The following is a 24,322-nucleotide window of genomic DNA, read 5'->3' on the forward strand; positions in this document are numbered from 1 at the left end:
TGTAACAGTGTTGTATTAGAACATCTATCATAAGAATCTTAGAAGCCATGTACCCCTGAATCCTGTGAAATTCCCTGGCAGATACCAGGTGTTGATTGAAAAAAACTCAAGAAGAACTTCCGGAACATTTTTACCTTGTCTCGAGGAAGAAAATCTCTTACCATGGAAGAATACAACATACACCCCAGGAAAACAATTCTGTAAGAAGGGATGAGAAAAGATTTCTGTAAGTTCACTTGAAAACCCAGACTGAGTGGACGATACTGAAAGCTTGCCAAGGATGCGTGATAACTGGAAAATGAGTCTGCAAACATAAGGCACTCATCCTAATATGCAAAAATGTGAATGCCTCAAACGTTTGCAGCACAAAATTACTAGGGCTAGGCACTTTGTGAAAACCCTTGGAGCAGTAGATATTCCAAAGTGTAAGACAGAGAACTGATAATGTAAACCAGACACAGAAAAACTTAAAAAAAACACCTGTTTGTCAGTGGGAATGTGATGATAGGTATCTTTTAAGTGTAGCTTACCATGAAAGCTAGTAAAGGGATAAGGGGTAACAGGGACTAAAGAGATAACATTTTACACTTTTAATATCACAGCTACTTGTTCCACTGAACATGTAATATATCTTGCCCACTGCACACAGTGCAGCAAATTTTATAGTGGCAAAACAGATAGGCCCTTTAAGGATCGTATAAGGGAGCACATTTATAATATTAGTAAGATGAATTGTGTTGTTGCTCTTGCTGAACATGTTAATAATACAGATTTTACACATCACTTTAAGTTTTTGGTAATAGGAAGGACATATGAAAATGTTAGATTGGGTGACATACGGTTAAGAATAGAAGAACTAGAATCCACATGGATAGTAAGGATGAGAGCTGATGCAGGGAGTGGATTAAATGAGTGTGTACCTCTTAGACCTAAGTTGAAGTCCAGACCTCTTAGGAGGTAGTTTTCGTTTAAGTTCATTTTATTTGACATGAATGTTTTTTCTTTGTTTTAACATAACTTTGTTGTATTTTTTATATGTATATTTTTCACTTGTGTAGTTCTTCTTTAACCCTGTTAATTGGAATATGTCATGTGACTTTAGAGAATGCTTAAATGGTGTGAATTTTAAAGTCTGCTTTTATTACACTTGATGAAGCAAGTCTGTGAAAGCACTTGTGTATTTTGTGCACTAGTAAAGGTTTTTGATACTGGAAGCAGCAGCCATGGTTGTGTCCTTATTGGTTTATGTTTCTGTATATTTTGATTTTTTGACACACTTACTGGGTTTTTGGTCATATTGTTCCTGCTTATCTTTTAAGTGTAGCTTACAATGAAAGCTAGTAAAGGGATAAGGGGTAAGGGGTAACAGGGACTAAAGAGTACATTTTAAATGCTGGGACCTTGACAAAAAGATTGAGAAATGAGTGGTCTAACACAGGCCTCCAAGTCCCTTCTCTCTTTGGCATCATAAAAAAAGCTTACTTTTAGAATCCATGTTCTGAAACAGTCTGGTGACACAGAGGAAGATGTAGACTAAGAAAGAGGAAGAGACTGCAGGGTGGGATGAAGAGAGAGCCTGAAGAGATAAATAGTCATTCAGATTTAATGGACTGCCCTTTTGTGAGTCTTTCCGTTTCTTTTTTGGGACCTTCTTGCCACTGCTTTTTAAAATCCTGTTTATTGGCACCTTGCAAAGTAGCCAGGGGTAGAAGGATTGTTTTTATCTGCCTTAAAAAAGGAAGGTTGGAAAAATTGGATCTCCCTTAAAATCAACTTTCCTCTGTCATCAAACCTGTTAAGCACCTCACCTGCAGAGAAGTCAAAGAAAACCTCCTTGCCTAGATGTCCAGGGGAGAATTTAAAATATCAGTTTTTACATCTTCAGGGAGATTTTGAGAACATATCTAAGCAAATCTGCTCATGACTGATGCAGAAGCAGCAGTTCTGGCATTAATATCAGCAACACTATAAGAACACTTTGCATGTTTAATTACAGCAGATGCAAAACGTAGAGAGGCATTCAAAGAATTCTTCACCTCGGAAGAGGTAAGGTTAACATTTACCTTTTTAAAGTTCTCAATAGTCAAAAGTAAACATTTTAGCATGTGATCCTGGTGGATTAGTTTCCTGAATATTAAAGAGGAAGAAGAATAAAAGACAGAAGTAAAAACTTTTAACATGTGAGCCTGGCAGATTAGTATCCTGAATATTAAAGAGGAAGAAGAAATTTTATTTCCAAATTTGTCAAAAGCTTCCCCATCCTCGTCAGTGGGAATGAGATTAGGATTGGTAATTTGTTTAGCAGAAGCATTTTTGTATAGGACAATCACTGTATGGTCTGCTTCAGGGTAAGAAAAGTATTTATGAGTCTGAAGTACCTTGTATAACCTATCCAATTTCCTAAGAGCAGGAGGTTGACTGTTAAGTAAACTACAAGCTGTGAAAGATACATTGTAAAGCAAATGAAACAGGAGGAAGAGCTGCAAACATCAGTTACATATTAGACACATGAAATATCTAAAACGCGAATGTATGTACAGCGACACCTAGCCAGCAGCGCGGTGGTGGGGATAAGGAAATATATCCTTTTCCCCACTGTAGTGCGGTCTCGGAGTTGGTATATTTAAGAAGGGGGGTGTGGGGGGGTGAAGCCCCCCACATGGAGGGTGCAGCGGGGCTTGCCCCCCTGCATAAACATGTTAATGTATTTTTTTTTTATTTTATACTTACCTGTGTGGCGCGTTTTGTTAACGAAACACGTTCGGCATTTTGATTTTCGGCATTTTCGTGTTTCACTGTGTATGTACATCGACCTTTATGTGTCGATGTACATACATTCGTGTTTTAGATCTTTCGGCGTTTTAATATAGACCCACAAACATCTACCTGTAACATCATAATATGTTTGCTGGAAAACAGGAACTTCATTCTGTTTCCACTGAAAAACCTATTTCATCTTTAGATAAAGTCTCAGAAAAATATATGACTTCTGGAGGGAAATATGAATCAATACTTTCCTCAGAATCAGAGTCTTCAGCAATTTCCTGAAGCACAACATTCTCCCTCAAATTCCACTCTTCTGTCTGAAAATCAGAATTTGAAAGTGAATGGACTCTTTTTTATGTTTCTTCTCTGAAGAGATAGTAGGAAGAGAAAAGGCAGAGAATAGTTTTGTAGTAAATCCCAGCAAATCTTCCCTTTACATAGAAATAGAAACAGGAGAAGGCAAGATTTTCTCTTTTTGTTTTTTTTCCTGAGAAACTCTATGGAAAAAGATTACCTCATAACTTGTAGACCTACCAAGGGCTCAAGCTCCCTTTCCCAGCTAAATGAAAGACCTTCATCTGTCCCTTCTCCTGAGACTGTTAATAGTGGTTCTCCCTTGCCTGCAGATGACATCCCTACAGTCAAAGAGGACATGTCTTTTCCCTGGACTTAAACAGCTGTAAGTGTTACACCACAGGGACCAAGGAAAAAGATTAGTGGTCTCAGAAGCCAAGTCTGGCTATATCACGGTCACCCATTAGTGGCTCGGGTACAAACAGAGCCAGCCTAACACCAAAAAACATTAAGATCTGATCAGCTAATGATCAGCACCCCTCTCTTGTGTAGTGGCTATGTGTACCTGAACTGCCTGGTACCACCCTCACCAGTAGAGGTCAAGCGAGCTAAGAAGCTGAGAGTGCAAACACAAATGTGTGCAAATGCTTGCAACCCACACATGTCTGCTGCAAACACACAGATGCATAGACATACTGACATCCCACAGGTGTCTACTGAAATTCTGCTGACTGTAACTGTTGTCCATGGAGTACCAGAACTGCAAACACAAATGGGGGGAATAACATATTAAGTCTGAGCCTGCAGTATATTGAAATATTCTCTTTACTCTAAGATACAGTGACCTTGGAGATGGAAGACATAAGTAACATGGTTGTGGAGGGTGAAGAGTGTAACCCCCCCTAAAAAAAACACCAAGAAAGTTTAACAGTCAGTTTCAGAATTTGCTGTTTTTTGTTTTAATGAATGCCAGAATTTACCCTTTCAGATTATGAACACGTAAAAGGGAGCCACTTCTCACAATGACAGGTTACTCATGGGGAGTGAAGCAAACCACAAGTACAGCATAACAAAATACCTGATCCTTTAATATAAATTCATATTATATAAAGGAAAATGGAACATCCCCCAGAAACTGAGGTCAGAAAGGAAAAAATAACAGTACACTGTAAATAAACATTGTAAGCGATACATTGCCTTTTGGCTTGGGAAGAGTCATAACTGAAAAATGTTCTTAGTCTAGTCAACCTGCCCAGTAAATCAAATTAATAAAAATCATTATAATCCTTCTTTTGTTTAGATATGCTGAGAAGATCCCGCAGAAATTGCCTGGATTCAAGAATTACATCCTTCCACAACAATCTATAACAATTTTGTTGAGGCTGACTGATCATTACTTACATTTCTGGAAGATGGGCAACTTATACTGTGATAAGATGAAAAAAAAGCTTGTTGCCTCTGTCTAATACAACACCAAGATTTGTACTTCCAGAAATAAATAAATAGAATATACACATATTTTATTCAGCTGCTCTTACTGTAACTGTCTTAGTTGCTGTTCTGCATGCTGTTATCTTTTCAGTCGCTCTTGCTCTGCACTTATTACTGCTTGTTTGTAGCCTTCTAATTTACTGCCTTCTGCACTTGTTTTTTAGTCATTTGTTAATTTAATTGCATTTATTTAAACTGTATTGCCGTAATATTGCTACACACTCAAGTGTGCTAGCCTGCACTGAAATTTAAATTGTATTTACTGCTGTTTTAGCTGCTTTTCTGTAAAAAAAAAAAAAAAAAAGGCTTGTTTCCTGCCTTTCCTGTAACTAGTCTAGTCCAGATACAGACTTGCTGTATCCAGGACTGTTGGTGAGCTTCTGAGCCCCACAAGCCTTTCTGTGTTGGAGGGAAGCCTTCTAGCTTATCAGTGGGAGTGGTAAGCACTAGATAGCCTCTCTACCATGGGAGGAGTGGGTTTTGGCCCAGAAATTGTAATTCATTGGCCGGTTAGGCAGTTTTTCCATCTCTTTCTTCTTTCTGGTTTAAAAGCCCGTGTTTGTGTTTGATCCCCGCCTTTCCTGTAACTAGTGGAGTCCAGGTACACATTTGCTGTATCCAGGACTGTTGGTAAGCTTCTGAGCCCCCCAAGCCCTTCTGTGTTGGGGAGAAGCCTTCTAGCTTATCAGTGGGAGTGGTAAGCACTAGGTGACCTATCTACCACAGGAGGAGTGGTTTCTGGCCCAGAAATGATAGTTTATTGGCCGTTTGGGAAGCTTTTCCATCTCTTTCAACCTCCTGATTTATGAGCCTGTGTTTGCGCTTGTTTCCTGCCTTTCCTGTTACTAGTCTAGTCCAGGTACAGATTTGCTGTATCCAGGACTCTTTGTAAGCTTCTGAGCCCCCAAGCCTTTCCATGTTGGAGGGAAGCCTTCTAGCTTATCAGTGGGAGTGGTAAGCATTAGGTAGCCTACACAAGAGGAGTGGTCTCTGGCCCATGAATTGTAGCTATTGGCTGTTTGAGCAGTTTTTTTCCATCTCTTTCAACTTTCTGGTTTGAAAGCCGCACTTGCGCCTGTTTCCCAGCTTTCCTATAACTAGCCTAGTCCAGTTACAGAGTTGCTGTATCCAGGATTGTTAGTAAGCTTCTGAGCCCCCCAAGCCTTTCTGTGTAGGAGGGAAGCTGCTAGCTTATCAGTGGGAGTGGTAAGCATTAGGTAGCCTATCTACCACAAGAGGAGTGGTTCCTGGCCCAGAAATTGTAGCAATTGGCCGTTTGGGCAGTTTTTTTTCATCTCTTTCAACTTTCTGGTTTAAAAGCTACACTTGTGCTTGTTTCCCACCTTTCCTGTAACTAGCCTAGGCCAGATACAGAGTTGCTGTATCCAGGACTGTTGGTAAGCTTCTGAGCCCCGCAAGCCTTTCTATGTTGGAGGAAAGCCTTCTAGCTTATCAATGGGAGTGGTAAGCACTAGGTAGCCTGTCTACCATAAGAGGAGTAGTTCTTGGCCCAGAAATTGTAGTTTATTAACCATTTGGACAGTTTGTCCATCTCTTTCAACTTTCTGGTTTAAAAGATCACATATGTGCTTGTTTCCCATCTTTCCTGTAACTAAGCTACTGGGAAGCACTAGAAAGCCTTAAACTGATACAAGCCTTCTAGCTTAGAAGAGAGAATTTGGAGTGATTATCAGTTTTATGTACTTTCTTGCTGTACTTAACTGTTTTCCGCCTAAACGCTGATTTTCCAGCATTTATTGTGATTCAAAAGATTGTTTTTTTTTTCACATATTGTACTTATTTGACTGCCTGCACTTTTAAAAAGTATTTTTTTGTTTAAATAATTTGTTTAACTGTTGTAGGCTACACACTAAAGTGCAATAGCCTTTTCTGATCATTTGTGATTGTTTAAAACTGTTTTAAGTGTATTTTTTACTGTTTTTGCCTTATCTTTTAAAAAAAAAACAGCAAAAAAATATTCCTTGTTTCCCGTCTTTCTAAGGTCGTATAGTCCAGTTTTCAGGCTAGTGCTGAATTTAGGGCTGTGTTACAAGTTTCTGAGTTGCCTATACCTTACTTGGATAGAAGGAAGTTTCTCTGTTCACCTGTGAGAGAGGAGAGCTTTGAGCAGCCTATCTATCCCTGGAGGAGTAGTTCCAGCCCAGAAGTTAGTAGTTTATTGGCCATTTTGGGCTAATTTCTATCTCTTTCGTTTCCCTGCTATAAAAAACGCTTTTGCACGATTTTGTGCGCTGGGCAGTGCTGGTTAGCTAGGGTTAAATTATTCTCGGCTCCACTAAGTCTCCTCTTCAGTCTTTCCCTTGAAACTAGTCTAACTCTCAACCTAAGCACTCAGAAAGCATCTTACAGCCCAGCACTTGCTCATACCTAATAGCAAGCACTAATATACCCTGACACTTGATTGCCCAGCAGGGCAAGGCTCTTTATTCACCCCTCATCAACCAAGCGACTAAGCAGCTCACCCTACTATTCAGGCATGACCAAAGGGCAATTTCAGGTGTACTCTCCAGTCCAGCTGGTGAATCTGTGTATCCTGAGGCAATGTTACAACTGCTTCATGTACACAGACAACCCTCTCCTCCTACCACAAAACACTAACATATGCGAGAGATGCAATTATACAGCCAAACTGTAGGCTAAGCTGTCTCCACCCAAGACTGGAACAGACAGTCAAGAGGAGAAGGTTAACACTTGCATCACACCTCCAGGCACACATAGACCTACTAAACCAGCACTGGCAAAAAATACACTTAAATACGCAAAATCATACTCGGAGGCTCTAAATAAAAACCTGCAAAAAGCATCAGAGACCTCCAAAGCAGACACCCAAACCACCTGAACCTTACGTCACAAACCAGACAACACATAAAACACATAATCAGTGTGCCGCACAATCACAGCCCTTAAGGCAAAATAACATACCTAACACACTAGTAATAGGTGACTCTATAGTCAGGCACACTGACGTCCCACTCACTAGGCTGGGCAAGCAGAAGGTTACTGTTAGCTGCCTGTCGGTAGCCAGAATCCACCACATAACACAAGCACTCAGGTCACTCCAGAACAAGTACAAATATGACTCTATCATTGTTCATGTTGGTGTGAATGACCTGAGACATACCTCCCTGGACTACATGAAAAGAGACATGGAAGAGCTCTCTGATCATGTAGTCCAGGCTCATATGACCCTGGCCCTGAGTAGCATCCTGCCCTCAACAAGAATGATACCTCAGTATAAAGAAAAAATTATCAATTTCAACAATTGGCAAAGCTTCTGGTGTCATTCAAAGGGGATCCAGTGTCTGTCAGCCTGGGACGACATGCTCAACAAACCGCGTTGCTTCACAAGAGATGGCTTGCACCTGTCACCCCCTTGGCTTTCGAATACTGGCCAAGGCTCTTGCTGCCCCCATAGTGCCTTTTTTAGGCAAGGCTCAAAAGTCAAACCCACCTCCGTAAACAGCACAATTAACAAAAAACTGAGGGTTAAGCTACTCAATGCCAGGAGTTTAAATCTCAAAATGCACGCACTTGAAGCACTCCTCAGTATGGAGAACGTCGACATCTGTGCAGTAACTGAAACCTGTTTCAAGGCTCCAGAGAGCACACCAGCACTACTGGGCTACAACTCGTACCACACGTTTCGGCCACAGAACACGGACCAAAACACAAAAGGAGGGGATATATCCATATTCATCAAGGATACCTACACCTCTAGGTTAATGGCGCAGCATGATACCTCTGAGATCATCCATGTGCAACTAACATTGGGCAAATCTGCAATGCTACAGATCATCCTACATGACTCAGTACCACCTCTCCACCTTTCTGGAGACACTGGAAATCATGGATGTCTTACCGAACACCCTGATATTGGGCGATTTCAATTACCCTACCATTAACTGGGAAAACTACTAGAGTACAAACTCCCAGGCCCAGCGCTTCCTGGAATTCATCAACTCAAGCACCCTCGATCAGCTGGTAAACTCCTCTACCAGAGATGAAAACATATTGGACCTGGTCATCACAGACATGGGCGACAGGTGTTCCACACCAGAGGTCAACCCGTCACTGGTTAGATCAGACCTTAACCTAATCACTCTGGATGTCCACACCCCACCACCACCCCCAATTAAGGAAAGCACAGTAAAAAACTTTTCTAAAGCAAACTTCACCTTACTTAAGACAGAGGCGGTAAGTTTCACAGCCCCCACGCTAAAGGATAATGCTTCCCAAAATGCAGAAACCTTTACAAATGCACTCTGTGAGCACCTACAAGGATGCATGGATCATGCCATCCATAGAAAAACCAAGACTCGCTCCTCTAAGAGAAGGAAACCAGTCTGGTGGACCCCTGCCATAAACAGGCAATACAATAGAAGAAGGAAACTAGTTCAGAAAAAAAGCAAATCCCAAGAAGGAAAGACATCCCTGATCAGTATCAGTAAGAAACTAAGGTCCCTCATAAAATCATCCAAGGCTAACTTTGAAAGAAAAATAGCCAAGGATTCAAAAGAGAACCACAAAGCCTTCTTTAGCTATGTTAAGAATCTAAGTGGCAATTCACAGATATGCACTGAACTAGTGCAAAATAGCACAAAATATACTGAACCTACTGATATTGCCAACATCCTGGCAGATAGAGTCAATGCAAACTTCACCCCCCTCTCACCCCCAAAAGGGCCCACAACAATACCAGAAAAGTGTAGTGTCCTGGAAATCACAGATGCACAGGTGAAAATAACCCTTTCAAAAGCCAAAAACACAGCATCATTGGGGCCAGATGGTGTCCCAGGCTGCGTCTTGCATGAACTACAGAACAAACTAACCCCCCACCTAAACACACTGTTCAACCAATGGCACACAGCAACGCTTATTCCACTCCACAAAGGAGGGGCCACAACTGACCCTGGTAACTATTGCCCCATAAGCCTGACTAGCCTGGTCTGCAAGGCTATGGAGCGCATCATCATGAAACTCATTAACAAAGACATTGGGAACCTCCAAACACTTGACCCGACCCAGTTCGGCTTTGTTAAGGGCAGATCATGCCTACTAAATGTGGTGGACTTCTTCGAGACAGTCACCAAGGCCATAGACGAGGGAAAGGTTGTTCACAAAGCCTACCTTGACCTCGCCAAGGCTTTCGACACCATTCCCCACTTGAGTATTACAGAAAAAACTCACCAGCCTGAACATAAACCCCTACGTCACGAGATGAGTTGCAAGCTGGCTTACAGACAGAACTCACTCAGTAAGAATAGCGGGCTCCAGGTCCAACTCTAAACCAGTCACAAGTGGTGTCCCGCAAGGCTCGGTCCTGGGACCCCTACTGTTCAGCATATACTTCTCAGAAGTACAGGCAAACACAGGAGGACTATGGCTAACCAAGTTCGCCGATGACTGCAAACTGGGAGCCATAATTGACTCTCCATCTGATACGGACATCCTCTAAAAAGGCCTTACTGAGACAGACACCTGGTGTCAAAGTCATGGCCTCAAGCTAAATGCCAAAAAATGCATAGTCATCCCATTTGGGAAAAAACAAAACACCCACGAATTACCACATAGGTGGCAGCCCCCTTAATACAGAAGAGATCTGGGGACCCAGGTAGACAGTAGTCTCTCCTTTGACAATCATATTGCCAAAGTAGTTAGGAAATCCTTCTATGTGGCCCATCTAATTACTAAAGGGTTCGCATCTAGAAATAAAGAGGTTATAGTGCCCCTCTACTCATCACTCATCAGACCCATCATAGAGTACAATGCCCCATTTGGGATGTACCTCACAAGACACTTCCAGCAGCTGGAGAGACCACAAAAGTACTTCACCAAGAGGATTACTGGCATCAAACATGTCCCATGCAGCCCGACTGAAAAAACTCCGGATGTACTCAGTGGCATATCGCTTACTCAGAGATGATCTCTGCCTGACTTATAAAGCCATGTCCAACTCAGAATTGATTGACATGCTCCACCTAAAGAAATCCAAGTCACTGTGAGCCACGCGCTCTATTGAGCTAAACCTTGCCACAACAATAAATAGAACATGCTGGAGGGATAGATTCCTGTTACAGAGACTACCCATGCTTTGGAACAAAATTCCAAACTACATTAGGCAGAGCCCCTCACTAACACTCTTCAAGAGAAACCTTGACAAGTGGATGGGTAACAGAAAATACACCCCTGGGATCACTTCATTGGATCTGCTTGACAGAGGATCAGTTAATTAATCAATGGGGTGGCAAAAGCCGACACACTCTGGCTAGGCTTATAAATGCCCTCGGGCAGATAGCCTAGTACCTACCTATGAACCTATAAAAGGTCCAGAGGTATGCAAACATCTTTACTGTCACGCTCACTCAGTCTGTCATGCACACTTTTATTTCAGAAAATGTATGCTAACACAAATCCTAATAATCAAGTAAAATATGTTCCTATTTTGGGCCTTTTTTCCCCATTTATTTTAGGTTTATCCAGATATTTTGAGCTAAGAGTCAACAGACCATACCTTTCAACTGTCCAGATTTTTGGTTCATATGTTTGGTCCAATCCTCATAAAATGTGTAGTTTTCTGGAAAATCACTAGGGATTGAAGTTATTAAATAATGACAGTCATTTGAGTTTCAGACTTCATATCCTTCAGATAAAACATGCTAATGGAAACCCTGTTGTTCTAGCAACTTTCTAAGTTTATAAGAGCAATATTTTAAATTGGTCCTTATTTTTAGCTGTTTCTCCCTCGTTATTTACGGCTCTGTTCAGATTTCTTGTGCTGAGAGGTTGACAGGTATGGTCAAGAGGTACACAAACCCCTTAACTGATGCTGTTGCTGCCAGGGATCTGTCACTATTCACTCTCTCTCACACACACACACACACACACACACACACACACACACACACACACACACACACACACACACACACACACACACACACACACACACACACACACACGCACACACACACACACACACACACACACACACACACACACACACATTTTTTTCAGTTTATTTTACACTCACTACACAGCAAAAGCATTGCTTAGCGAGTGTAAGATAATGTCTCGATTGATCCCTCACTCTCATACATACATGCATACACTCTCACACACAGACATAAACACATGCACATGCTTTTTTTTTATTTTACTTTTTTTTATTATTTTGTGCTCCCTAAACAGCAAATGCCCTGCTTAGTGAGTGTAAAATATTGGCGGACATTAGGTTTTTCCAGTCCAAGCTCCAAGACAGCTTGATATGATGCTGTGAAACAGAGAAATCGTTTTTCAGTGAGCATTACTTCTATACTAATACCCTCCTGGAGAATGTTCATTTTCCAATCAGAATGTGATCTACAGATCACACATTCTCTAAAACCTGATAAACAGGGTCAAGTATCATAGAACACTACAACGTATTCTTTTGAATGTTACAAATTTGGGTAGAAGAGCAAGAATTCTGGTGGATCTGTAATAGTAACTGTGACAGATCCGTACTCTGGGCCAGCAATCAAGGAGACTCAGTCCCACCACTGACTCTGGTGAGGTACAGTCAATAAGAGCAAAGATGGATTCACACAGTATTTTCAGATGCAGCTCCCTGCACCAAGCACAATTTCCCTTAAGAGCACACAGGGAGCACACTCCAGACCGGGGGCTGGACTCTTTCTCTCTCCAGGCTCACACAAAACTCTATACTGACCATCTTGGAGTTCTGTGTCCCTGTTTTCAGTAGCTGAAACACAGGCTTGGATATTTCAGCTTCAAATACACATACACAAAAAGCTGGCACAGATTTACTAGCTGTGCCTCTTTCTTGCCAGACTCTGAGGCAAACATGCTGCTACCAGTCAGCTACCCTAAGGCTCATATCAAGGGTACCCAATTATACTGTGTAAAATTAATACTAATATAAATGTTAGGGTGTGACCAAAGCAGCAAGGCTTTCAGGAGTGGCCACAGTGTCACTAAAACAAGCATAAGTACTCTCAAGTATTCTCTAAAAGACCAGCCACAATGAAAGGTATTAAAATATCTAATGATAAATAATAAAACAGAAAACACAAGAATACTGAATACAATAAACAACAGAGTTTCATCCACAGAGATATAAAAAATAATACAGTTGGATAGTTTCTCACAGATGCAGAAAGCAATACTAAACTATTCTTACTAAATGTCCCTGACTGATTATAGAATTACTGTTCCCTGACTACTTACTAAAGCAAGGAAAGCTGATGTGTGCTGAGTGTCGTACCACAGCAAAAGCCAGATGATGTCTCTCTTTGTCTGTGTGGATGTGTGAGAGATATATATCCTGTTAGAAATATTTCCTGTCAGATTCCAAAGTACTGCTGTGAGAGTTCCAAAGAAACCAGATGCTGGTTAGAGGATGACATCACCTCTGGTCACCTGAGTCTGGTACAATACACACACAGAGCTTTGCTATGATCTATGGCAGCGTCTGGAAGATATAACACAATTTCAAACTTTCCACCCTTCCAGGCATCTCTGATAAACATACACATTTGATCAGTTACAACAGTACCACCTAATATCCATGCATACATTATTTCTGTCCAGCTGGACCTACTGTTGATGCATTTTTAACACAAGCAACTTTACAAATACATTTTTAACTCATCTGTACAATTCAGTGCAATAGTCAAATAACATAAAATCCTTTACAAAACTTCAGCTAGCTATGCTAGCATATGTACACATGTACTGTGGTAGTCTCCCTGGCACAGATGGCACTACCTCATAACATCACAGTAATTACTCAGACAATTACATATTTTGGTCTCACGATCCCACAAGCAATGATTTAGCATCTCCATTTTAATACAGCTACATGCTCCACTACTACATTTGAGACACCTTATACCAGTAAGTGAGACTGAAACATTTATGAAAACAGATAAAATATAAACGGAAGTCTCCTCTGCTTTGCTCTGTTGGTCACATCTGGTAAATGGCTCCCTGTCCAACATGTTCTTATCCAATCAACAAATTTAATTAATCAATCACATGGAAAAGTAAATATATGCATTTTGTTTGCTACCATTTCACTGTTTAATACCTTCCCTAATAATAATAATAATAATAATAATAATAATAATAATAATAATAATAATAATAATAATAATAATAATAATAATATGGCACTCCATCATACAAGTCTGCCCCTAAGACACTGTGAATTATTTTGTATAAGAAAAATTTAATCATTCTTTTTAGCTGTATTTTTTTATCATTTGTATTTTATCTGAATGTATTTTGATAAAAAAAAACATATTAGTTTCAAAGCTGGTTATTTCCTTATATGGCATTACTGATCAGTACTGCATCTGTAAGTAGAAAATCATTTTTCATCTACTTGTTTTATCCCAGATGCAAGTAAAAACAACACACTCAATTTTGTGTGGCAAACAAAACTGAAAGATTAATGATATTTTTCTGTTGTAGCTAAACAAATATATTAAAAAGTTTCATTTGTAAAGAGATTTGACTGAATGTCAACAACAAATGGTTCAAGTTAAAAGTAAGTCAGAAAAAGTCAAACATCCTAACACCATTTTCAAAACAGTTATTTTAACTACATTGACATCTATCAGACTTGCAAGATGATCTTTTAATAAGATTAGATTTTAGAAGCTATGTCATTCCATCAAAATTAATCTGACTACTTCTGACTGGTTTTACAATGCATGTTCAATGTTTTAATGCTTTACTTACCTCTATAATACTCTCCCAGAGATCCACAGTGCTTGAATTCAGCAATACATCAACAATTGTAAAGTATTCCTAAAGGAACAAACATAGCACATTACAGAAGAACATCTCCACTGCACTACCTTCTGACCCTTTATGACCCATAGGTCACCAAGCTTTCAGTACAAGTAACATACCTTAAAGTCTTCTCACTGTCAATATGTTACTGAAAAACATGTCTAAATAAAAGAACTACAAAGGCACATTCTGACTCATATATGACTCATATAGTAATGGGCTAAAATAACAGCCAAAAACACATATACATAATGATATAATTGCAAAAAATGTGAACTTTGAGATACAAAAACATTTTCTTTTATAATAAAATTAAGATAAATCAGGAACTGTTTTTATTTGTAGTGTTGATCTTAACTGTGAAGTATAAAGAAAAAGACAGATAGAAGTCTGTTTTTTATTTGATAACTCACTAAATGCCTTGTGCTGTGAAATGTTTTCAACCATGAACAAGGCCACACAGAATGTTACATAGCATATCAAGTTACAGACAGCAATTGTAAGTCTTTTATCAGTACAAAGTCAAACTGTAGTGGATAAACAAGAAGAAAATAAATTATGTGATGCTGATAGTGCCAATCAAGTTTGAGTACAAATTTAATTTGTGACATGAACATTTACAGTCTGAGTCACTTAAAATAATATTAAACACGCAATGAATACTAAGTTTAAAAACAAGTGTTTCTTATAAATTTTGGTTGAACACTAGTGATAGAGTTTTACCTGCATATAACTTGTAGGCAGATGTAAGTGAAACAGGGAATTCTGAATCATTTTACTGGAACAGGGAATTCTAAATCATTTTCCTGGTTTAATCTTCAAAAGACATTTAATGTTTATGTAATTCATTAAGACATATGGATTCAGCCTGTAATTTAAGTTGCCACTAACTCATACAGTTCAAGGAGACTCTCATAATCATCTCTCCTGTAGCCCATCTTAACATGGTTAGAAACTTTTTAAAATTGCAACACACCATGCTATCTTTTAAGAAAGCATTATTTCTGTTCTTATTTCTAATTACATACACATGCTTAAAATTTCTAGTGGCCAGTTTTCCCAACATAAAAGTTATATATTGCAATATAAATCATGCCACTTGAATTACAATTCTAATGACTATTAATATCATATATCTAGTCAATCCATCCATCCATCCACAATCCCTTTTTCCATTTTTAAGATAGTAATACAGTGTAGATGCAGGGCAATACAAACACTTGCAATGCTCATTAGTTATGCTCATACTTTGATGATGACCTGTGCAATCTCACTTACACAGCACCAGCAAGATGGAGAAGTTATGTGGCAGCCTTAAAAGGCCATGTGCTGGTCTATTTTTTAACCAAATTAAAGGTTGGAAATGGCAAGAGAGGAAACAGGTGAAAGAAGGAAAGTAAACAAAGGGCAGAACATTAGGTAAACAATTACAGCATGAGCAGGATTTAGGTGGGGAAAGAGGGCGCATTTGGGGGGGGTCACATGCCAAATTTGCATGTATATGTGTATATATTATATATTTTTTATATATGCATATATATATATATATATATATATATATATATATATATATATATATGCATATATGTGAAGAGAAGGAATGTTGGGGAATGTAGTAAGGGAAGTAAGATGAAGATAAGACGGTTAGGGTAAATAGCAGGGGCACAAAAACAAACAAAGAAGACAAGACTGACATAGGAGGTGCTGATACAATCTGGGATAGGGAAGACAATGAAGAAGGAGGCACCAGATATGCAGAGGAAAGACACTGGTGATAGGGGGACTGGGCAACAAACAGGGTGGGCATAGACACAAAAGGTAGGGCAACACTGAGATTAGGATAGGATGGGGTGAACAGCTGTACTCCCTGCCAGGCACAACCCAGTGGGAGCATATTCCCCACCCTGCCCTCCTTCACCACAGGGTCCTAGCTCTCATAATACCATCACGGGGCATGGACACAACTCCATGAGTCTCCAGAGGAGGTTCAGTAGTCAGTCGATTCAGGCACCCAGCTGCCTATAAATAAGGCCCACCACTTTTTCCTCCAGCTGTCACCAGGTGGCATAGTTGCCACATCCACTGTCAATGCTCACAGCAGGTGCTAGATTAGCACCTTCCTCTGAAAGACTGCTGACACTGCAGGTGCAGCTGAGGTTTGTGGAGGTGATAGTGGTTAATGGTGACACTGATGGCTGGAGGTGTCTGATGGTGTTAGTGGAGGTGATGTAGAAGCCATTGCTGGTAGGGCTACAGGCCTAGATGGTGACAGGGGTGCTGGTCTGTATGTTGCTGCATATAAATATAAAATAAATAGAAATAAACAAGTTTTATATATATATATATATATATATATATATATATATATATACACACACACACACACACACACACACACACACACACACACACACACACACACACACACACACACACACACACACACACACACACACACACACACACACACACGGAGGATTAAAAGAATAGTGAGTAAGAAGGTTGGGTTGATTACAAATACACTGACAAAATGAAGGTAAAAATATAACTTAAGTATGGCTATTTTACATGTATTAAAATGCAATGGTCATGAAACACCCATACCACTGTAACCACTGTGCCATTATACATCCCCGCAGAGACTTGAACCTGCAGCCTTCAGCACCTGTGACCTACAGCATCTGCATTTATTGCTGAGCTATATCAGCCATCTAAGAAAAGTGGATAGTAGAACACACTCTACTGTTGCATGTCACACACTTGCAGAATGAAAGAATGTAAAAGACAACCCACATGGGACGTGAACCCACAACCTTCTGCACCTATAACTCACAAGGTAAGGCTGTTATATGCTGAGCTTTATCTGCAGTCTTAGGAAGCCCTCCCATGAAACAGTCAGTAATGGTGTGTATTACATATTTGCTCAATGAAAAGTGTGCCAGATAAGAAAACTGAACCCACTGGTAGCATAATAATAATGTAGCAGTTCTGTAACATGTTTAGCTACATGCAGAAGTCCATGAATGTGTGCAACAACTGATATACATATGTAATCAACTAAGTAGTAATCCCATTTAATATTCAATGTGCAAACTAAGTGCCCATAGTGTGTACAGCAAGATCTGATACCTGTCTCCCTTCCTGCTGAACACTCCCTATATGGGCAGTTGTGTTTTTCCAAATAACAGGTAAAATTGCAAATGGCCCTAAATTATTAGGCCAGCAAATATTTCCTAATATACCTGTTGGACTTGTAGTAAACTACCATCTTAAACACCATAACTTGATAGGATAGATCCTAAACAACAGTGCACAACTAAACTTGCTTGTATTGTAAAAATGTATATGTAGTGTATGATACTGCTAGCAAATTACACAAATACAAAACTAAACTTCTACTCTGGACATTTGAAAATGTGGTAACCCTGTGGAAAATCCAAACCTACCCTGACTACCGGTATGACAACTGATGGGCTTGCTAACATGTAAAACTGCACTACCTGTACCATGTATACTCATCCCATCTCTCCCTGAGCCACTCATGCCTCCTGCTGTGCAGCTGTGCATTCTCTGCAACCTGTTTAGGGGCTTTGGACAAAGAAATGGGAGTCTGTCTGCAGACAGCGGCAGTTTGCATATGGAAGGGTAAACTTTGGCTTGCTTAGTATAGTTGGCAGCTTCTCCCTCCCCTCAACCTGCCATTGGCCCAGGAGGTGGGAGTTCTCCTTTTCATGTCATTGTAACAATGATGGCATTGATCACCAATTTTGTGTATGCCAGTCACACGTCACCTCTTGTGCCAGGCTGCTCCAGGCCTCTACCTTATATTGAGGCCCTTGATAGTCTTCCTCGGGGAGCCTTGATCTGTAATGCTAATGGAGGAGGTGAAGAAAGGTTTTGGATGCCTGTGGCCACCACCTTTAGACTACGAGCTCTTTGTCTGACTCTATAATTGCCACTCTAATAGTTTGCAGAAAAATAATGGATAAAATTTTGTGGTCACACCCATTTTTGAATCCATCAACTGTCACACAGTGGGAGACGGTTCATTTGTGAGACCTGGGAAGGAAAAGCCCAATATAAGTAATATATGACAGTGGTTTAACATAGAAGTCTAAGGTGCAAAATATGACAGCCTTGCTTCTTGGACTATGGTGGTAGCTAGGAACTAAAAATTACAGTGACTCCAATGAAGGAATATTTTAAATGGAATTTTAGACATTCCCCAACAGTCATGAAATAAACCACATGTATAATGCTGCCTGTCGGTGCCCATGTGTATACATGATGCTGCAGATAAATCGGCACAAAGTTTAGCCAGTGCTCACAAAATAAAAATTTAATGATTCTGATAAATGTGTGCAGTGACACCTCATTTATCATGCCCAGTCATCTGAATAAGTGCAAGGGAAAGCTCTGTCCCTTGTTGTGCTATGTAAGACGGCATGCAGCATCGTCTTCAATGAGCTCAAGAATCTTTGACATACACTAACTGCTTAACCTCTAAACTGGTAACTTCACACTTTTACAGTTTAACACACTTACCTACTAGGCTTTCACAACTGCTGTGTTAGTATGTCACATCCATAACTGAAGCACAACTTTTAATGGGTTAGAACAAAAATACAATGAGAAAAGCAAATGGACTCTTCTAAACAATTGTTTTGTTGGAGATGTTCTCAGAATTGTAATGCTGATTGGAGTCATATATTTTTTGAGTGTATCAAAATTAAAAAATTCTGGGAGGAGATTGGAAATTTCCTTCAAGCTATTTTTTCAGATTCCTTCATACTAACTAAATCCATGATTTTTCTGACTGTAACTGAAACAAATGTTATGAACAAAAAGAATTTGTATCTACTATTGACTATACTAGCAATTGCTAGAAAATGTATTACAAGAAAATGGAAAACGTCATCTGAACCCAACTTTCAAGAATTTATGACTCTACTACAAGAAACAATACATATGGAAACAAAGATAAAAGAAACTATAATCTTCCCTAATAAATGGATCAACAATCCTTGGAAGAAATTTTTTTCTCTCATTGAGACTTTAAAGATCTCCACATCTTCTTAGTACTTGGAGAAATTACACTGATTTTTGTTATGTGTAACTACCTCTCTCTAACTCTAAGTTATTCTCATTTTTTTTCCATATAGGCCGTATGTACATATTGTATATAGTTTGTCTTTTGTTTCATTTGTATTCTAGTAGAAATTATGTTTTGTTTTGTCTTTTTGAAAATCAATAAAATATTTGGAAAAAAAGAAAAGCAATATGAACTCTAGGAATCAGTGACAGTCCATTCCATGACATGCACAGCTCCATGGTGCACTGCTTATACATTTCTGAATGACGCCACCATCTTGATTTGCTTCATTAGCATACACCAGGATACTCATGTTAATAATAATGCTCATTACTCTGTCTTTATAAGGCCATTAACATATACAGTGCCCAGTTAACATTTGTGTTATGTGTGTCTCTGAATTGCACGCAGCCTGCTCAAAGACACAGCACAATGTGGGAAAGGTTTCTGAATCTGGCCCTAAGTTCCTTTAAGATTAACAACTACACTATAAAGGCCTGTGATCCCACCCCTGGTCTCAATGAGTGGTTTCAGATAATTACTCCTTTTCTTATCAACTACTTTTCCAAATCCAATGACTCTAGATAGCTGATCATAACCCAGAATAACCTTATAATTATAAGTAATAGTATCTTTGATACAGAATCTATAAAAGTGGTTAAAGAAAAAGCATATGTAACTTTCTGTCATTCTTATTCACATGATTTCTGTTGTAACCATGAATCAGATATCTACGTACAGTACATGGGTACAGAATACTTCTATTACCCATAATAGTTTCAGGCATCTGTTGTACTTTGTTTAGAGTCTTTACTTCAAAATACAACAGTACTGAAAGTTATATAAGTTGTTTTATTTATAACATTTGTTTTCATATAGGTTGGATGGCAGCCAAATCAATGCAATTAGGTCTTCACACAGGTTTCAGTTCTGAAAAGACTTAAAATCAGAGTTATTCTCACAATTCAATGTAATTTCAGTATTAAAGTAAAGTAGTTTACATTATCATACAGCTTACAAGGCCTAAACTTCAAAAAATCTGTACTGGCATTGTGACTGGCCAACAATTAATTGAAATATTTTTGCCTCTCTATCCACACACAAAAAATCTTTTAGACATTTTAATAAAATTAAATCACTGAACTCTTGTACAAATATTAATTGTCTCATTGGCCGAACACCAAGTTGCAAAGGTTAGGTACATAGCTACATCCTTTTCAATGTCCTTTATCTGTTTGTAATACTTGCTACAAGAAAATCACTACTAACAAGGTACATGTATGATATATGTCCCTTTCTAGATATGTTACTACACAAGAAAGATAATCTCTCAGCCTCGTAATACCTTCTTCCCGAGGAGTGCTGGCATAAAGCCACTTACTCTACGGTAGCAAATTACAGAATTATAATCTGGTCTACTCAGTGATAACCCTTATTATGTGTTCTCAGCATAGATGCCAAGATTCACCTCTTGAGCTTCACTCTCAAGGTGAATTTCTTAGCATCTATATAAGCAGGTTATGGTCAGAGTTTCAATCATAATCCTCTAACTGCATGGACCAAGGTGATTACATTTCAATACCAGGAAAAAGACAAATCAGTTAAGCATTATTATAGCATGAGACACAATCTTAACAAATGTCAATCACCCCTGCTACCATTACTGTAGTGTGAGACCCAATCTTAATAAATGTTGAGCAGCCCTGCTTAATTTGTTCAGCTTGGGTCTCACACTTGACAGTCAAATCTGCCAATACTGACCAGTAAACGACAGTGGGAAAATAAAAACAGATGTGTTTCTACTTGCTGCCTGTGCTGGTAATGTGTCCCTAACTTATAAACTTAGAAAGGTGATAGAATAATAGGATTTCTGTTAGCCTGCATTTTGTGAAGGATACAAAGTCTAAAGGTCAAATGTGTGCCATTATTTAGTCACACCACTACTCAGTGATTTGTCAGAAAACCACGGAGTTTATGAGGAACAGACCAAATATATCAGGCAACAATCTGGACAGTTGAGAGGCATAGAAGGTGAGTGTAAATATAAGAGACAATTTTATACTGTCTTTCTGATAGAGGTCAGTAAGAGCTTTATGGCTTTAAAAGTTGGCAAACACTTGGTTCTTTTTTTTCTGTAACTAGTAGTACATGGAGCAGATAAAGCTTCATGCATCACAAAGAATTATGATTGGGTCTCCTATCACAGCCCTTTATCATGTGTTCTTGATATGGACGTCAAGATTCACTGCTGTTGAGGTAAATTTCTTAACATCTATGTCTCAAACACATAATAAGCTGGTCATAATTGGCAACCTGCTCATAGGTTCATAGCTTCATGGGTTCATAGGTGTTTACTAGGCTAATGACCACAAGGGCCTTTTTAAGCCTAGCCATGCATCAAAAATCTCTGACAAGTTTTGCTACCCTTGATAAGTGTAAGCATGGGCATGGAAGATGAACCATTTACAGGTTACCTGCATCCATTAGAAACATAGGTGCCAAACCAGGGATGAATTTCCAGTTTCCCATCCAATTGAACTGGGTTAGGGAGGAACTCTGCTTCACATGGATGGGGAGTCTGTTCCAAAGATAGGTATCTGTCCAGAAGGTCCTATTTATATCACATGCAAGGTTTAAGTCTTTAGAATGTGTAATTCTGGTGCTGTTTGTTTTGTGGATATGCAGGAGGTCCATCAGAGTGGGGTCTGACAATGCCCTGTAAGCCAGGCATAGATTTCCCCTCAAAAGCTTGTAGGAGCTGGAATACAGGGATAGGACCTAGAGGCGGTCTGCATAGGACATATTAGTTATGCCCTGTATTCTTTTAGTGAGGAACCTCTGTGGATATTCCAATTGTTGGATATGCCTGGTTAGGTACATACCAAAGGGGGCAGTGTACTCAATGACAGGTCTGATGACTGCTGAATACAGTAGAACAATGACTTCCTTGGACTTAGATGCCATACCTTTGTTTATAAGTTGTGCAACATAGAATGATTTCCTCACCACTGTAGACACATGATGATCAAAGGCTAGATTACTATCTATGTGTGCCTCTAAGTTCCTGACTACTGGGTCAATTCTAAGGGGTGTGTTGTCAAAATGATAGTCAAAAGGGATGGATGGCTTCCCAAGGGATACTACTATCCATTTCTTGGCATTTAGTTTTAGTCCATGACTCTCACACCAGTTGTCTGTCTGTGTCAGCTCCTCCTGCAGAACATTTGTGTCAGTGCAAGATTCAATGACAGCTCCTAATTTGCAATCATCTGCAAATTTAGTCAGCCAGAGACTACTGACATTGGCCTTGACTTCTGAGAAGTAAATGCCAAAAAGGAACGGTCCAAGGACTGATCCCTGAGGAACTCCACTTGTGACTAGCCTCTTTGTAGAGGTGGACTCCCCAATTTTAACTTCCTGGTCCTGTCTGTGAGCCAGCTGGCTAACCACCGGGTGACATACGGGTTTATACTTAACCTCTTGAGTTTGTCAACAATGCCTGAGTGGGGTATTGTGCCAAATGCCTTGGCCAGGTCAAGGTAGGCAGTGTGAACTATTTTGCCCTCATCCATTGCTTTGGTGACCTTCTCAAATAAGTCCACCAGGTTGAGTAGGCATGATCTGCCTTGTCGAAAGCAAACTGGGTTGGGTCCAGTGTCTGGAGGTTTACTATATCTCTATTAGTCATCTCCATGATAATTCTTTTCATGACTTTACATATAAGACTAGTGAGACTTATGGGTCTGTAGTTTCCAAGGTCTGTAGACGGCCCACCTTTGTGCAGAGGGATGATGGTTGCCTTTCTCCATTCATGAGACACAAAGCCTGTTTGGAGGCTACAGTTAAATAGTAATTCCAGAGGCCCTGATAGGTCATGTTTCATGCTATTTAGAAGGCATCCTGGGAAATGGTCCGGACCCACTGATGCAGTGTTCTTAGTCTTAGAGAGAGTATTAAGGACCTGTTCCCTAGTCATAGTAGGGGGAGTTATATTTGATGATATTTCCTGAGGGAAGGTTGAGGGGAAGAGAGGAGTAAAGTTGGGGCTGAAGTTATCAGCCAGAAGGTTTGCTATATCTTCTGGCTCAGTATAGGTGGCTCCATTGACAATGAGCTGTGCACACAATTGTGTATTGCCTTTGAGGTTGTGAACATAGCTAAATAATGATTTGTGGTTGTCCTTGGCCTGGGAGGCCAAAGTTACTTCAAATTTGGCTTTGGTAGACTTTATTTGTCCTCTGAGTTGTTTGGTTAGTTTTGTGAGAGTGCTTTTATCCTGCTGGGTGCTGCACCTCCTAATTTTTGCCATGATTTTCTTCTTCCTGTTATACTGACAATTGATTTTGTGATTCCACCAGGGTGGCTTGTTTTTTGAGTTAGTTCTGTACTTCTTCCTGGTGGGTACAGTTGCCTCTAAGCAGCTATTAAAATGCTTGTATAGGGTTTCTTTGAATAGTTCTGCATAGGCAGAAGTGTTCTCAGGGTTTATGGGGGCTCGAAATTTTGCCAGGTTATCATTTAATAGCTAGAGGTTAGCCTAAGAATAGTTCTTGAATATTCCAGGTTTAGCTATGGGTCCAGGTTTTATTTTTACTTAAAAGGAGACCATTCCGTGGTCTGACCTTACCAGGAAGGCGTTACAGTAGGGGATTTGCAGCAGTCTCCCATGTTAGTGAGGACCAAATCCATTATGTTTGCACCCCTGGTTGGTGTATTGACTATCTGGTCCAGGGAATTTGTGTTTACAGAATCCAGGAATCTCTGTGCATGTATATCTGGTGTTGTGTATGATTCCCAGTTAATATTAGGGTAATTAAAGTCACCCATGAATATGGTGCTGGGTTTGATGGTTAGTGTTTC

The 24,322-nt window shown here is 39.7% G+C and overlaps 1 protein-coding gene across 2 annotated transcripts in view; it reads right to left on the minus strand.

The window, feature by feature from the left end:
• Positions 1-24,322, minus strand: part of LOC122799354 (adhesion G-protein coupled receptor D1-like) — a 689,306-nt gene that overhangs the window by 426,029 nt on the left and 238,955 nt on the right. For both annotated transcript variants that reach the window (XM_044068349.1, XM_044068348.1), the window contains exon 10: positions 14,317-14,385. In XM_044068349.1, the coding sequence (XP_043924284.1) occupies positions 14,317-14,385 (69 nt within the window). The remainder of the gene's footprint in view (positions 1-14,316; positions 14,386-24,322) is intronic.

Source organism: Protopterus annectens, chromosome 4.part0 (genome assembly GCF_019279795.1).
Source record: "Protopterus annectens isolate FY-2018-M chromosome 4.part0, PAN1.0, whole genome shotgun sequence".
Taxonomy (NCBI): Eukaryota; Metazoa; Chordata; order Ceratodontiformes; family Protopteridae; genus Protopterus; species Protopterus annectens.